At 46.2% G+C, this 15,618-nt stretch overlaps 1 protein-coding gene across 3 annotated transcripts in view; it reads left to right on the top strand.

The window, feature by feature from the left end:
• The window catches only part of LOC140429758 (uncharacterized protein C1orf232), a 93,744-nt gene extending 83,341 nt beyond the window's left edge, over positions 1–10,403 (top strand). For 2 of the 3 annotated variants that reach the window (XM_072517166.1, XM_072517145.1), the window contains exons 3-5: positions 2,825–2,893; positions 7,324–7,427; positions 9,845–10,403. In XM_072517166.1, the coding sequence (XP_072373267.1) occupies positions 2,825–2,893; positions 7,324–7,427; positions 9,845–10,151 (480 nt within the window). In that variant the 3' untranslated portion in view covers positions 10,152–10,403. Of the gene's footprint in view, positions 1–2,190; positions 2,435–2,824; positions 2,894–7,323; positions 7,428–9,844 lie in introns of those variants that run through there. The other variant, XM_072517156.1, reaches the window with a different exon arrangement.
• Positions 10,404–15,618: the final 5,215 nt, after the last annotated feature.

Raw genomic sequence — 15,618 nt, 5'->3', positions numbered from 1 at the left:
TGTATTTACAGTGATGCATATCACCACATAACCCTCCACCTACTTCTGGTTTATACAAATATATCTCAATTATATATCTCGCCAAGCTTGACTGCCATGACACAGAACTTCCCCGAACAGTTACGCCAATGGCGGCTTCCCATTGCATTTTCGCTGCAGAATCTGGTTTAACACAGGCGGGAGCAGCTGAACCACCTGGAAACTGCTGCACAGAATTGGGACTGAGAGAAACCGTGCTGGCATTAGTGTTTCGTCCATCCATAAATCTCACACCATCAGGCCAGAGAAGAAAGACAACTGCAGGGCCTCACTCATTGAAATCTTGGGCGAGATTCTCCGACCCCCCGCCGGGTCGGAGAATCGCCGGGGGCTGGCGTGAATCCCGCCCCCGCCGGTTGCCGAATTCTCCACCACCGGATATTCGGCGGGGGCGGGAATCGCACCGCGCCAGTTGGCGGGCCCCCCCCCCCCCGCGATACTCATGGGCCGAAGTCCCGCCGCTAAAATGCCTGTCCCGCCGGTGTAAATTAAACCACCTACCTTACCGGCGGGACAAGGCGGTGCGGGCGGGCTCCGGGGTCCTGGGGGGGGGGGCGCGGAGCGATCTGGCCCCGGGGGGTGCCCCCACGGTGGCCTGGCCCGCGATCGGGGCCCACCGATCCGTGGGTGGGCCTGTGCCATGGGGGCACTCTTTCCCTTCCGCCTTCGCCACGGTCTCCACCATGGCGGAGGCGGAAGAGACTCCCTCCACTGCGCATGTGCGGGAATGCCGTCAGCGGCCGCTGACGCTCTCGCGCATGCGCCGCCCGGAGATGTCATTTCCGCGCCAGCTGGCGGGGCACCAAAGGCCTTTTCCGCCAGCTGGCGGGGCGGAAATTCGTTCGGCGCGGGCCTAGCCCCTTAAGATTGGGGCTCGGCCCCACAAGATGCGGAGCATTCCGCACCTTTGGGGCGGCGCGCTGCCCGACTGATTTGCGCCATTTTGGGCGCCAGTCGGCGGACATCGCGCCGATACCGGAGAATTCCGCCCCTTGTCTTTAGGGAAATTGAAAACAATGTGCCCAAATGCTGCCTCTGCCCGGAGCGTGCGGTGCTGCCAGGAAGGAGGTGGCAGTGAGGCTAAGGATTGGAGAACAAAACTTCTAAAACCTCTACATCCACCAGAACTGCCACTGCATACCCTCCCCTCATTCCCCCTTGCCCACCTTGGGCACCAGCATACACTTTGTCCTCTTAAAGTAACATCTGTACCTTCACCACACTGTTAGAAGGTGTTCTAACTTAGCTTCATGCACTATTGTTATCCAGTTCTCCTTCCGGCAGCTTCTCACATGCACCGCTTCCTTCACCTCCCTCCACCTCTCTCCCTCCCTCCACCTCCCTCACAGTGTTATTTGCCAGACACTCCCCAGCTGCCAGCTTTACCCTCTAGAGTCTCCAATAAAGAGGGAGAGTCTCCACCCCTCAGCCCACTTTGAGGAAGAGAAAGTTCAGTTGGTGGGTGGTGCTCTTTCAGCTTTGCGGACAGAAAATATCAATGTGACCACTCCCCCGTGATATGGAGTTTCAAATCGTCGTCACAGTTTGAGGCGAAGTAGCGACAATCTCAGATCGCGACTCCACATCTGTGTTGTGGCCAATGACATAACACGGTTTGGCTGAGGCGACATTAGTCGCTAACACTGAATAGAAAGCTCTCCGCCGAGGAGAACCCCTCGAGAGGCCCTCAGCTTTGTTTCCCTCACCTAAACAAAGACCCTCGTCAACATTGCTAACACTATTTGTTCAACTGATGTTTAAACTGACTCCAGTGTGAAGCAAGGGGGACTTGTGCTGGAAGATGCTTTTTTTTAAAGAGACCAAATATTCTGGTACAGAACAACATCTTTTCCAGGGTTAGGAGAATGTAGATTACATGTTGTATTCCAGTGAAGACAGCCAGGAAAGTACAAAGCCAGCAGCCTCCAGCTCCCAATATTTGAGCGGGCTCTGAAACCTCAGCTGCACACCTCAGCTCTGCAGAAATGTCATCTTGGGCTGCTTCTGATTGGACAAGCGAGGTTGCAGTCGGTGGAGACAGGTTTGGGTCACATGCGCATCTCCATCACACTAAAACTTTAATGTAACCCTCCGCAGTCAAACAGCTCATGCTGTCTGCCTGGAATCGGTGCCTGGGGCTGGAGGTAGTTCAAACGGATCACTGTCTTCACAGCCGAGCTTTGTAATGCCCGGGGCCCAGCCTGCCTGGTACTAGCTCTAGTTCTGGACTCAAAGCTCCCTGCCCACATTAATGGGCTCCTGACAACAAAACTCAAGTTTTCTCTGAAGTAAAGATCAAAGAAGCAAAATAATGAATCAGGGGATCTGGAAAGTTTACAAGAACAAAGTGCTGAAGAGTTTCACTGCTGATGAGGAGGAAGAAATCAAAGAACAGGTAGGTCAATGGAAAATGCTGGATATGCTCAGGAGGCAGACAGTATCTGGTTATACTTGCTCTGGAAAGTTACCAGTGCTACCTAACCTTCTGAATATTTCCAGTCTTCTCTGTTTATTCTTCAAAGACTTTCTATGTTTTATCTGTTGATGGGTTGAATGGACATTACTGCTCCATGAAGATTAATGTTTTCTGGAACTTTGGATACATTTGGATCAATGATTAAAACAATTCAGTCACAAAATTATTAAAACAATGATTAGAACTGTACAGATGTAAACATTACGCTGTATTTCCTGAAGCTGTTAATGTGGCAGTTGAAATGCTGAAATTGTATTGCAGGATTATGGTATCTAACCTGTCAATTAAAAAAGCCAATATTTCTTTCAGAATAATGAATCAGTGATCGACATGACGGCAGAGGAAGGCTCCAGTTCTGTTTCGCAGTTGGCAAAAAAGGTACACGTAATTCATTTCTAACCCATTATATGAGCTGAATTTATTTCACCAGACTCCAGGCATTGCCAGTTGAATAAACATTGGGATGTCAGGTGGAAATTGCAGCTGTGCATCAGTGAGGATGCTGAGAGGCTCTACATCTGCACAGTTCATGCAGCAAGTTACTGAGAGAATGTTAACCAGCAGCATCCTCAGTCTCGACACCTTTATTGGCTTTCAATGAAAAATGATTGGAAGCTGCCCAGTGGGCTCACGGGTTACAATATAGGCGGCAGGTTGGAGTGAGACCAATCACACCGGGGCAGTGTTGGGTAACTACATTTAATCTGAGTCTTTCTGGATTACAGGGGAAGAACTGCCAATGTTCCTACTCCAGACATACCCCAGCTCCCCAAAAGGGCAGGGTTGTGATTAAAACCCTCCTTCCATAGGCACAAACAACCAAATTCTCACATATGGAACAAATACTAGCATGGGACACAGTGTTGCTCCCACCCTCATCAACCCCCAGTCATCCACAGTCTCTTAGGGGTGAGGGAGGGAATGTCAGAAAAATAAAATACTGGGATAACAGAAAGCTGACAGTGAGTTACAAGGCCGTTATTTAAAGAATAAGTCAAAGTACCATGTAAATCAGCAAATAAAACTGCAAAGGCCATCAGCAGAACGCTGAGATTCAATTACTGCAAGAACTATTAATAGCTGCTTCCTAATTTAACAGTAATTAAGTTAATCACATTGTCATTGTGTGACTATAGTGTGGGAGCAATTGTGAGGGGATTATACTGTGGGCACAGGTATGGGAGGTCATGGTGTGGATATAGCCACAAGGAAGCATCAGTGTTGGAAAGGTGTAAGGGACTCAGTGTGGGCACAGGTGTCATCAGTACAGGGCCAGGCTTGGGGCATTCAGTGTGGACACAAATGTGAGAGGTCTCAGTGTGAACATAGCTGTGAGGGACTGTCAATACGGGCACGGGTATGTAGGTCATGTGATGGGTCTTGTGTGAGGAATGAATGACCTTTACACTGGACTAACTGCTAGGTAATTTGGACATTCTGAGTTCTCCCTCTGTACCTGAACAGGTGCCGGAATGTGGCGACTAGAGGCTTTTCCCAGTAACTTCATTGCAATGTAAGCCTACTTGTGACAATAAAGATTATAATATTATTATTATTGTACCTTTTAAAGGTCCAGTAACTGATCGCTGGCGCATGTCATATACATGTTACAGTAAAGAAAGGAGATAGGTGTTGCATTATTTATTGGATATAATCTCCCACCAAAGTCCGTTAGATTTCACTGAAATATTTAGCAGCAGCAGGGTTTCAGTTTTGGAGAGTGGATCTGAGAGGCACAGAGTTCTGTTTCAGTACAGCAAAAACAGAACACTATCACAAGTGTCCCTTCCCTTCAAACCTGGAGAGCTCCAGTCACATTTCATGGTCTTGCCACCTTCTTTACAAAATAAATTTCAAAAATAAATTCCAATCAGCCTCTGCCTAGAACATGATCTCTCTACGGGATAATAATCCCGGAGTTTCCACCATCCTCTAATGTTCACTTTGAGGGTGAAACTTGGCCCTGAGTAATACCAACTATCCAACTGTGGGGAGCACCACAGATCGGTATAATCCTCTCTTCATTCTCCACACTGTTCCATCAAACTTTCCCAGAAAAGGTACAGCACGGATTAGATGCAGAAATAAGCTTCCTCTGATCTATATCTCATGGTAGTATTATTTGTTTTTGTTTTTATCAATTTTTCATCAAATGTTCAACACAGCAAGGGGCCATTTGGCTATGCTGGTGCTAACTCTTCAACTGGAGCTGGCTTCTCTGAACCCATTTCCATTTATAGTCTCTCTCTTTTCCACTACTTAGCCAAATCCCTTTTAAATGATTTTACAGAATTGTCAGAGTAATGCTGTCTCTTTAAGTGATATCAAATTCAGTGTTCAATGCTGGGAACTCAGTGGACAAATCTTGCTTCATACAAGACCCTTCCAGCCGGCTGTTAGAGGGATCTTTCATTTTCACAATGTCAACATAAGTCTCTGAGATGACAGGCTTACTCACTTCATCACCTCCTCCCTACTTTCTCTGGCATTTAGTTTGAAGTAGTGAAAACATTTTCTGGGACACAACTGACCTACTTCCTATATATCTAATCTCAAAGATCAGCAGACAGCCACTGATGGAAAGATGGTTGAGAGATGAGTGGTTAGTCTGAGGCACAAATTATATCCCAGGTGACTGAATCGTATATACTCTCCCTCAACCTTTACGATCAATCTGCAGGCTTTGATACAGTTGATCACACCATCCTCCTCTAATTTTCTCTGTTCAGGTGGGTGAGATTGCTATCACCTAATTCCAGTCTGACCTAACCAAGGAATCTCCCGGAATGGTTTATTTTCCCTTTTCCACAATGTTAATAGGGTAATCGATTAATTAACAAGATAATCAGGTTGCATCAACTTGGTTTGTGAAAGGGAAATCATGTTTAACCAATTTATTGGAGTTCCTTGGATGTACTAGGATTTGACATTTGATATGGTTCCAAATCAAAGGTTAGTGCGGACAATGAAAGCTCATGGTGTAGGGAGTAACATAATGACATAGATAGAAGATTGGTTAGCTAACAGAAAAAAGAGGGTAGACACAAATAGCTAATTTTCTGGTTGGCAAGATGTAATGAATGGTGTGCCACAGGGATCATTGCTGGAGCCTCAATTCTTTACAATCTATGACTTTGATGAAGAGATCAAAGGTACTGTTGCTAAATTTGCTGATGAAACAAAGGCAGATTGGAAAATAAGTTGTGAAGAGGATACAGGAAGACTACAAAGGGGATTGACAGGTTAAGTGATCTGGCAAATAGAGTATGAAGTGGGAAAATGTGAAACTGTCCAATAAGGCAGGAAGAATAAAAAAATAAGCTTATTATCTAAATGGTGAGAAATTGCAGAGCTCGGAGAAGTGGAAGGATTTGGATATCCCAGTGCATGACTCACAAAACGTTACTATACAGGTACAGCAAGTATTTAGGAAGGCTAAAACAATTGTTATCGTTTATTTAGGGGAAGTGAATACACAAGTAGGGAGATTATGTTTCAGTTATACAAGGCATTGGTGAGGCTACATTTGGAGCACTATATACATTATTGGTCTCCTTAATTGAGGATATAAATGTGCTGGAAGCAGTTCAGAGAAGATTCACTAGACCAATACCTGAGATGGGCAGGTTGTCTTTTTGAGCAAAGGTTGGATAGGCTAGACTTGTATCTGCAGTTCAGAAGTGTAAGGTGCAACTTTATTTGAAACACAAGATCCTGAGAGGTCTTGACAGAGTGGATGTAGAAAGGATGTTTTCTCTTGTGAAAAAAATCTAGAACTAGGTGGGGTCATTGTTTAAAATTAAAGGGTCGTCCATTTAAGGCAGAGATGAAGATAATTGTTTTCTCTCAAAGAGCATAGCACTTTGGAACACCCTCAAAAGGCAGTGGAGCATAGTCTTTGAATATTTTTAAGGCAGAGTTAGATAGATTCTTGATAAGCAAAGGGGTGAAAGGTATCTGGGATAGGCGGGAACATAGAGTTAAGGTTACAGTTGGATCAGCAAGGGCGGCATGGTGACCCAGGTTCAATGCCGGCACCTGATCACTGTCCGTGTGGAATTTGCACGTCCTCCCCGTGTCTGCATGGCTCTCACCCCCACAATCCAAAAGATGCGCAGGGTAGGTGAATTGGCCACGCTAAATTGCCCCTTGGGGGAAAAAAAATAATTGGATACTCTAATCAGATCGGCCATGGACTTATCGAATGGCGGAGCAGGCTCTAGGGGCCAAGTGGCTTACTCCTGCTTCAAATTCATATATGTTATTTCTGGTGTTCCCTATGGTTCCAAGCTTAGCCAATTCCTATTTCCCATGTAGCCTGAAACCACGTTGAGTCCCATCCACATGTACTCTGACATCTCCTAGCTCTAACTTACCACCACCTCTCTCAACCCTTCCATTGCCTTTGTGTTTTTAGGCTGACTGTCCAGCATTTACTGCTGGATAATGCAAACAAATATTAGGAAGTCTGAAACTATTATCTTCAGCCTTGGCCACAAATGGTTTCCTATTGATTCCATCACTCTCTATGGCCACTTTTCCAAGCTGAATTAGACTATTTACAAATTCAGTATCCTATTTTACACTGAGCCGAGCTTCCAGGACCTCCTACTTCGACTCCTGTAGCATCATCCACCTCTGCCCCGATGACCTCCTACTTCGACTCTTGTAGCATCATCCACCTCTGCCCCATCTTGGGTTGAGGGGGTTTGGGGCTGAACAGTTCAATTAATTGTTTGTTTTGCACTACTAGACAGAAGATTGAACAGGCAGGAGCAGAGTCAATGATGGTGTTTGTCTGTTTGCAGGTGCAAGGGGCTAGTGCAAAGGGATGGAAATGTATGTCCTCACTCTTCAACAAGGATGACGAACACAAGTTACTCCCAGCTGAGAACATTGCCCCAGTCGAACAGTGAGTACATTCATCCATCAGAACACCGATTGCAAGTTACTTCAATCTACTCCAAGCCAGCATAAAATGGAATGTCTGGTGGCAAGGAGAAGAGAAGGCCATTCAGCCCATTGACTACCCATGCCTCCAGCACCATCCGTATCCTATTGATTCTCCTCCCTAATATTCCTGGCCATATACCCTCACCATATACATTCGCTGTCTCCCCTTATTTTCTCATTAATGCCTTCTTCCCATTACCCTCAATCTACCATTGATGCCCCTGCAAAATTACCCTCACTGACCCATTGATACTCCTCACCATGTATCCCTGCCCTCTCATTGAAACCCTTCCCCCACTCCCTATAATATCCTAGCCTTTTATCAAAGCCTCTCTGCAACAGAGGCCCACACAATTTACTAAGAGGGGAAGGCTAACACTGTCATACAGATCAGCACACCTGCCAATGCCCTGACTGAATGTGCCATATTTTATTTGCCCTTTCATTGCCTTTCCAAATTGTCTAGACATTGCCGGGCTATATTATTCCTCAAAGAACACAATGGGGTGAATAGTCATTTTCTGTGCTGTGAGATTCTACAGTTTTGTGAACGTGGGTACTGAGTGGAAGCCGAGCTTGTACCCAAACAATCAGGACAGGACAGCAGCTCCAAAGAGCATCACTCATCATCCAGTCTCAACCAACTTTCCAGTGGCTGTACATAGTACTGGCAGAGACAAGGGAACAGCTCCTTCACTTAATCACTTTTGAGTTTGACTGGGAAAGGATAGAAACAGTTTTTTATTTATTGGAAAACCCAAGTGATGGGGCAAGGCACATTCTCCAGGCTCAATCAATTCATGGTCAGGTGATGCCAAGTTTGGGCAGAATTGTCCTCCAAAGGTGATTCTGGGCATCTTCTAGAACCATACAGCATAGGTGAGGCTATTGGGTCCATTATGTCTCTGTTGACTCATTGAAAGAGCTATCCAATTAGTCCCTCTCTTCTGCTCTTTCTCCACAGTCATGCAATTTTCTCCTTTTCATGCATTTTGAAAGTTACTATTGAACTTGCATCCATCATGCCTTCCAGATAACAACTCGGTGCATAAAACAAAAATCTTATTTCTCCTTGGCTGTTTTGCTAATTAACGCCCTCTGGTTATCAAACCTCCTGCCAGTGGAAAGTTTCACATTATTCACTCTATCAAAGCCTTCATAATTTATATTGGTCTTCAGGACGCATGAGCCTGAGAGGACAGAGTAATCTCTTTTCATTACCAGCCGCTTTCAATATTTTAGATTTTCCAAGTTCCTGGCATATTAAGCAAACCTGTTCTACACTCCTGGTAAACACAGCAGTGTGTGAGACCTGTGCAGAAGCCTTGGTCATAGTGATTCCAGGGTCGTTCCCCTCTCATAGGACTTAGTCAATTTGCAATGCGCCCAAATTTAAACGAGAACTCGTTCAAAACTAGATGAATAAAGGTCTCAGATCGGTGCAGTTAGTCGATGTCAGCGAGAACCTGCTCTTAATTATCGCCCAATGATTGCAGCTGGGATGGGCAGCAGTGGATCACCAGCTAAGGGCAGGATTGTTGCAATTGTGATGCCCCTTAAGGTGAAATGTCCGGTCAACAATGGTCTAGGTTCACACCTGGCTGCTTGGCCTGGGATAGGCTGGCATAGTCCTCAGCTGGAATGGGCTGTGTTATGTGCTGTTTGATATAAACATGGTCATGTTTCTGTGATTGATTAATCTCTCGTCAAATTCCATTTTAAAAATATGAATAATTTAAAAGACTGAGCTAAGAATTTTCCGAGAATATCCAACTGTGCGTAAGAGTTTGCTGTAAATTGGATTTTAATGAAATTGTAAAACTTGGTTAATTTAAAATGTCAAAATGAAATTCAATCTGATTCATTGATTCAAGAACAGCAGCTCCTCTCTTTATCTAAACACTGTGCTAATTTTCTCACATTTCCAACTCCGGTTGGACATTTCCGGGAGGTTTTATCGCATGAAATTCTATAGAATTCCTACAGTGCAGAAGGAGGCCATTTGGCCCACCGAGTCTCCACCGACCCTCTGAAAGAGCACCCTACCTAGGCCCACTCCCCCACCCTATCCCTGTAAGCCCACCTAACCTGCACATCTTTGTGGGAGGAAACCAGAGCTGCCGGAGGAAACCCACGCAGACACTGGGAGAACGTGCAACTCCACAGACAGTCACTCAAGTCCGGAATTAAATCTGGGTCCCTAGCGCTGTGAGGTAGCAGTGCTAAACACTGTGCCACCCTGCCCTCTTCCATAATCTCCACCCTTTTTTAAACAACGTTCCCCCCCCCCCACCCCCCACCCCACCATTGGTAAATTATGATGAGATCGGGGACAAGTCCTGTAGGATTAATTGCACTTTCCTCTCTCTTTTCCAGTGTCCTCTCAGAGCCAGCGCCACAAGAGCCTGGCCCTGAGAAGAAACTGACCGGCTTCTGGGATTCCTTCGCCACCAAGTGGCATCAAACCTCTGAGGCCAACAAGGGCAGCGACAGCACAGGAGCAGGCGCAGGAGAGGGCGAGGCTGCAAACACCCCAAACAACGAGGATGGAGAGACCGAGGACATGCCCAAATCCGGCGCGTACACCAACCTAGGGGAGTCCAGCGACCCCGGGTTCAAGTGGAACTTTGTAACCAGCAAGTTGGCAGAACTGAAAAATAGAAGCATGCAAAAAAGCAACTAGACAAACACCCACACCGGACGAGAAGGCAAACAGACAGACAACAACCGAGGGAGAACAATATTAACCAGACAAAGTTCCATTAGATAAAGATGTCGGTGTAAGATAACAGGGAGCCGTGTGAATAAAATCCGGGAGCTACTGCTTTGAGATGACAGTAGATTAAAGCTGAACATGTTTGTTATTTTCCATTCTCCATTCTTTAAATGGACTCACCCTAAAAACGAATAAAAGAAATTGAGGGATAACCCCAAATACGTTTGAGTTTCTAGATGCTATTTTGAGTCAAATAAAGTTCTGGGGGTGAGTTTAATATCCACAAGGCAGCCTGATTGCACAACTGCCCATTGCCACTGCCTTCAGCCGACAGGCACTCGCCCCTCCCAATCTCTCCTCAGGAACAGAACTCAACCCTGTAAAAATCAGTTTCAAAATGTTTGAAGATCAGCAATGTTTGCAGGACATTGGGAACTGCAGAGTCATTGGTTCCTGCACACTGCACCTGGCCCAACAACAACTTGGATTTATGCAGTGCCTTTGATGGAGTAAGTTGTCCCAAGGCCCTTCAGGATTATCAAACAAAATTTCACACAGAGCTATAGGAGGAGATATTACAAGTCAGTTAAAATCTTGGTCAAAGAAGTAGGTTTTAAAGGGCATCTTAAAGGAGAAAAGAGATCTGGAGCAACAGTGATTTAGGGAAGGAATTCTGAGTTTGGGGCCAAGGCAGCTGGAGACAGAGATTTCAATGGTGGAGTGATTGAAATAATGTGATCGATGAGAGGCCAAAATTGGAGAGATCCTGGAGAGATGTTGGTCTGGGAGAAAGTTACTGAGATTTGATATGCCCAGGGTGATGTCCAGATGGGTGGGCACTGCTGCAACAACCAGTAGGAACCATGTAACTCCTCAAATAACCCTCTAACACCCGTCCTTTCAGTTAATATCAGAAAATGAACAATGTCATTTAATTGAAAATCTGGATTGATAGATGAAATATTCACTAATTTCAACAGTGAACAGTATCGAGCCTACTTTACTCGCATCAATACTTTTACTAAATGAGCAACAATGGGAATTTTAGCCCTTAGAATTCCTTACTGGAGTGAAATATTTGGATTTGATATATTGTCACGTGTACTGAGGTACAAAGTATTGTTCTGCGTACAGCCCAGACAGATCAATTCATGCATAAAAAAACATAGGACATAGGATAAGTACACAATGTAAATACATAGACACAGATATTAGGTGAACCATACGAAGTACAGTACTTCTCAGTCGAGAAGATGTGTGAAGATCAGTTCAGTCCATATGGAACAGAGCACTCCCAGGGGATTAGTATGAAAGGTGAGAGAACAAGGTGTGTTACCAAACCCTGCACATACATACAGCGTAACAGTCTCCAAACTCTGATGTTAGGAGTCAGGGATGGAGGCAGAAGCCTTTCATTGTGGGGTAACCTCACAGTAATTAAATCTACTTTCAATGTCCCTGCACCATCTACCCTTCATGACTTTGAAAGCAGTAACTAACATTTCATACTCTGCTGACAGAGTGAAGCCAGGTACATGGGAACCCCCAAGGGTCACTATGTCAAACACTGTCCCAATTGGAGAGCTTCTTAGTCTCCTCAGTGCCTGCTCCTGGCACCAGCCAAGAACCAGCCACGTTGTCCTGAATCCACAACTCAGACTTTGCCCTTATACTGCTCACTGTCAATACTGACAATATTACACATTAACAAATTCTACAAACAGGAAACATCAGTCACCATCTGATTGAGAAATCATGGGAAAGGCCAGACCTGAGCCAGGACATGGACCCTGAGCCAGGGGTCTAAGCCCATAGTAAACATTCACCTATCATCCCTGGTACACCTACTGCATGGGCTTCAATCTTTTTATACATTTCTTGTACAGGAATGCAGAGCCTCACGTTTGTGTTGGGTTTATTGCTTCCTTTATATGGCATGATTCTATTATTTTGTCAAAGTTGTCACTTGCTGTGTAATGAAAGTGAATTTACAGAAATTATATGTCACGCGTTTCTGATTTCTTCTCTGTGCCCATCCGAGTCTCTGCTACTGTCGATTGTGTTTAATGTACCAGTGATATAAAGCACCACACCCTCCTGTTGCTCACTCCATGTTTGTCTTCCTGTTAGTTGCATTGCAGGTTTTCTGGTCTGATGCTGCTGTGAAACACACATTGTACTTAAGTCACACAAATCAACTGAACTGGAGCTGTTGAGTGGGAGATAGGAAGATGAGAAGAAAATTCCAGCTGAACACGCACTGTTTCTTTCACAGCCTTCAATCTTTCACAGGAAATCTGTGCAGCTCCCTCTTGAATATTCTGATGCCTTCTCCCTTTGCAATCTGTCAACAATTCCTCACTCATTGGGTTTTAACTTAATGATACCAGAACTAGGAGGTTATTACTATCAGAAAAGACTGAACAGGCGGGGGTTCTTTTCTCTGGAAAAGATAAAGGCTGAGGAATGACCTGACAAGAGTTTGATTTTAATTGTGAAGGAGTTTGATTGGGTAAACAAAAGGAAGATATTCCCAATTCTGGGGGAGACCAAAGCAAGGGGCCTTGCTAATCATTGATACATTCAGGAGGGAGTTACGAGAAACTACTTGGCCCAGAGAGTAGTTAGACTGTGGAACTCACCACCACAATGAGTATTTGAAGCAAATACAACAGATACTGTGGAAGTGGGAACCGTGAAAAAAAATATTAAAACTTTGGAAATAAGGGGCGGCACGGTGGCGCAGTGGTTAGCACCGCGGCCTCACGGCGCCGAGGACTCGGGTTCGATCTCGGCCCCAGGTCACTGTCCATGTGGAGTTTGCACATTTTCCCCATTTCTGCGTGGGTCTCGCCCCCCACAACCCCAAGATATGCAGGGTAGGTAGATTGGCCATGCTAAGTTTTCCGTAATTGGGGAAAAAAATATTTTTTTAAAGGAAATGCTAGAAATACGCAGCAGGTCATGCAGCATTTTTGAAGAAAAAAAGCCGAGCTAACATTTCAGGTTGATAACCTTCCATCAAAACTGGAAGCAGGTATCTAGTAGGTTTGAATCAAGTACAAAGACGGAGAGATAGGTGTGGAGGATGTTATGGCTGCCTGGTCAGCTCTCAGCATCGGCTAAGATTCTGGATCAGAGCCATGATTTTCTAACGTTTTAAGGGGGTGTGGAAAGATCGATTCGTTCCAGGAGTGATAATAAAATAAATAGTGCTTGGTTATTTTATAAATTTGTTAAAAGATAATAATGGGAGCGATTTTACGGCCACACTGCACCTGAAAGGCAGCTTGCCGCTGCGCAGCGCGCCATTATAAACTGGGAGACCTGGCTCCCGGGATCTACCCAGCTCGCTTGCCTTGCGAGCTTTAATGCGATCTTGCGAGGTACATCACTTTTTAGCAAACCCGCATATTAAAGTGAGACATTTGGCTAGGTACCCAAAGCATGGGATCTATCTCCTTCACCTCGGAGACTTCAGGCGAGTGCCGTTCAGTACTGGTCTCTGCAAAGGACCAGACAGAACGGCACTCGTGGGGTCTCCCACGTGGAGGCTGCCCTTTGGGCAGGGTGGCACCCTGGAATTGCTGGTGCCAGCTGGGCACCCTGGCATTGCCAGCCTGGCACTCTGGGTTTTAATAGCTGGTCAGACAGGAGTGTCCCGAAGAACAATGGATCTGGGATATCCAGTGTATTCCCACTAACGAGTTAAGTCTATCTGGGACAATGTAACTCTGCCAGGTGTGGCATTCCTCTGACTCTGTGCTTGCAGTTTCCCCCGCCCCCCCCTCAGTCTGTTTAACCCCTAAATTGCCTGCTACACTGGGGTCTAATTTCTGGACCCAATTTCTTAATATCTGCCTTGTGTGCCAAGGAAAGAACAAAAGGGAAGATGTATGACAGGACAGAGGGAATGAAGGATGATGGTGCAAAGCAAAAGGAGATGACAATATGAAAAGTAAAGAAATTGAAGATGCACCCAGAGTTCCCGTGAATGGTCATAGTACAATGACCAGCACCTGCTGTCTGATAAAATGGTGGCACGTATTAAGGTCTGTATCCGTTGAGCTCGGACTTCCGGTGGCAACATGTAGGTGGAGGTTGTACATTGGGTGGCTCCTGCTAGAGTTTCTGGTTTTTGACCCTTTCTGCCCAGCTTTTTTTTTAATGATTAGATGTTGGAAGATCTGAGGAGGCTGTGGAATGTCGAAGTTCCAGAAGAAGAATCAGGGGAGGAGGGGTGCGAGTGAAATTCTGTCGGCGAGTGTGGATGTGAGTCATAGCTATCACCCGTACCTTCCACCAGCGCAGAGACATACACCTTGGTGGGCGACATTAGTCGACTGGTTTTGGCGAACTATCTGGTGATGCACATCAGGTGGAGGCAGAAACGCCCAAGGGAGACAGCAGTCTGCTGGATCCCAGGATTCAGTTGGGTCCCAGCCAATCGTTGGGTCTCTGGACAAGGTTATCCCAGAGCTGATGCAGATGATAGGACACAGCCGTGACATTCAGGAGGGGTGTGTAACCAACATTCTTGTGACTTCAAGGCTGATTGAAGGAGTCCCAAAGCCTTCAGGCGCAGGAGATGATGCCGACACCTGGCACGGTGGCACAGTGGTTAGCTCTGCTGCCTCACAGCACCCGGGACCCAGGTTTGATTCCCACCTTGGGTGATTGTCTGTGTGAAGTTTTCACATTCTCCCTGTGTCTGCGTGGGTTTCCTCCGGGTGCTCCGGCATCCTCCCACAGTCCAAAGATGTGCAGGTTAGGTGGTTTGGCCATGCTGAATTGCCCCTAAGTGACCAAAGGTTCGGTGGGGTTAAAAGGTTATGGGAATAGGGCATGGAATTGGGTCTGGGTAATGTGATCCTGAGGAGCACCAGTGCTTTCCTCAGTGGGTGGTCATCATTCTACTGCCTTGTGCCAACACAGGCCCATCATCCTGGAGTGATGTTGCAAAGACCTTTGTAGGTGAGAACAGGGTGGTCAGGGAAGGGGCGATGTGATTTGGGGGGAATGGGGAGCTGTTGAGCTGATGGACATAGCCTCGTCTCAGTAAAATCTGGAGATGATGAGGGCCTCCATGGTTCTCTGGCATGTCAGATCCTTGCCAGCTGTCTGTCCCCTCATCCTATGGATCCTCCTCTGGCTTGTCCTCCAGCCCCTCCTAGTCCGCCTCCTCCTCAGACGAGCATGTCCCTCCTCCTCCTCGAACATGTCGTTCCGCAGCTGTGCCAGATTGAGGAGGGCACAGCAGACCACCAGAAAGCCGGAGGTCCACTGGGGGTAGTACTGTAGAGCCCTGCCAGAGTAGTCCAGGCATTGGAACCACATTGTGAGCAGTCGATGCACTGCTTAATGGCAGCACGGGTGGCAGCGTGGGTCTCATTATAACAAGTCTCTGCCTCGGTCTCAGGGGTCCACATGACGA

This window comes from Scyliorhinus torazame, chromosome 1 (assembly GCF_047496885.1).
Source record: "Scyliorhinus torazame isolate Kashiwa2021f chromosome 1, sScyTor2.1, whole genome shotgun sequence".
NCBI lineage: Eukaryota > Metazoa > Chordata > Chondrichthyes > Carcharhiniformes > Scyliorhinidae > Scyliorhinus > Scyliorhinus torazame.
This window is presented reverse-complemented; position numbering and strand designations above follow the sequence as displayed.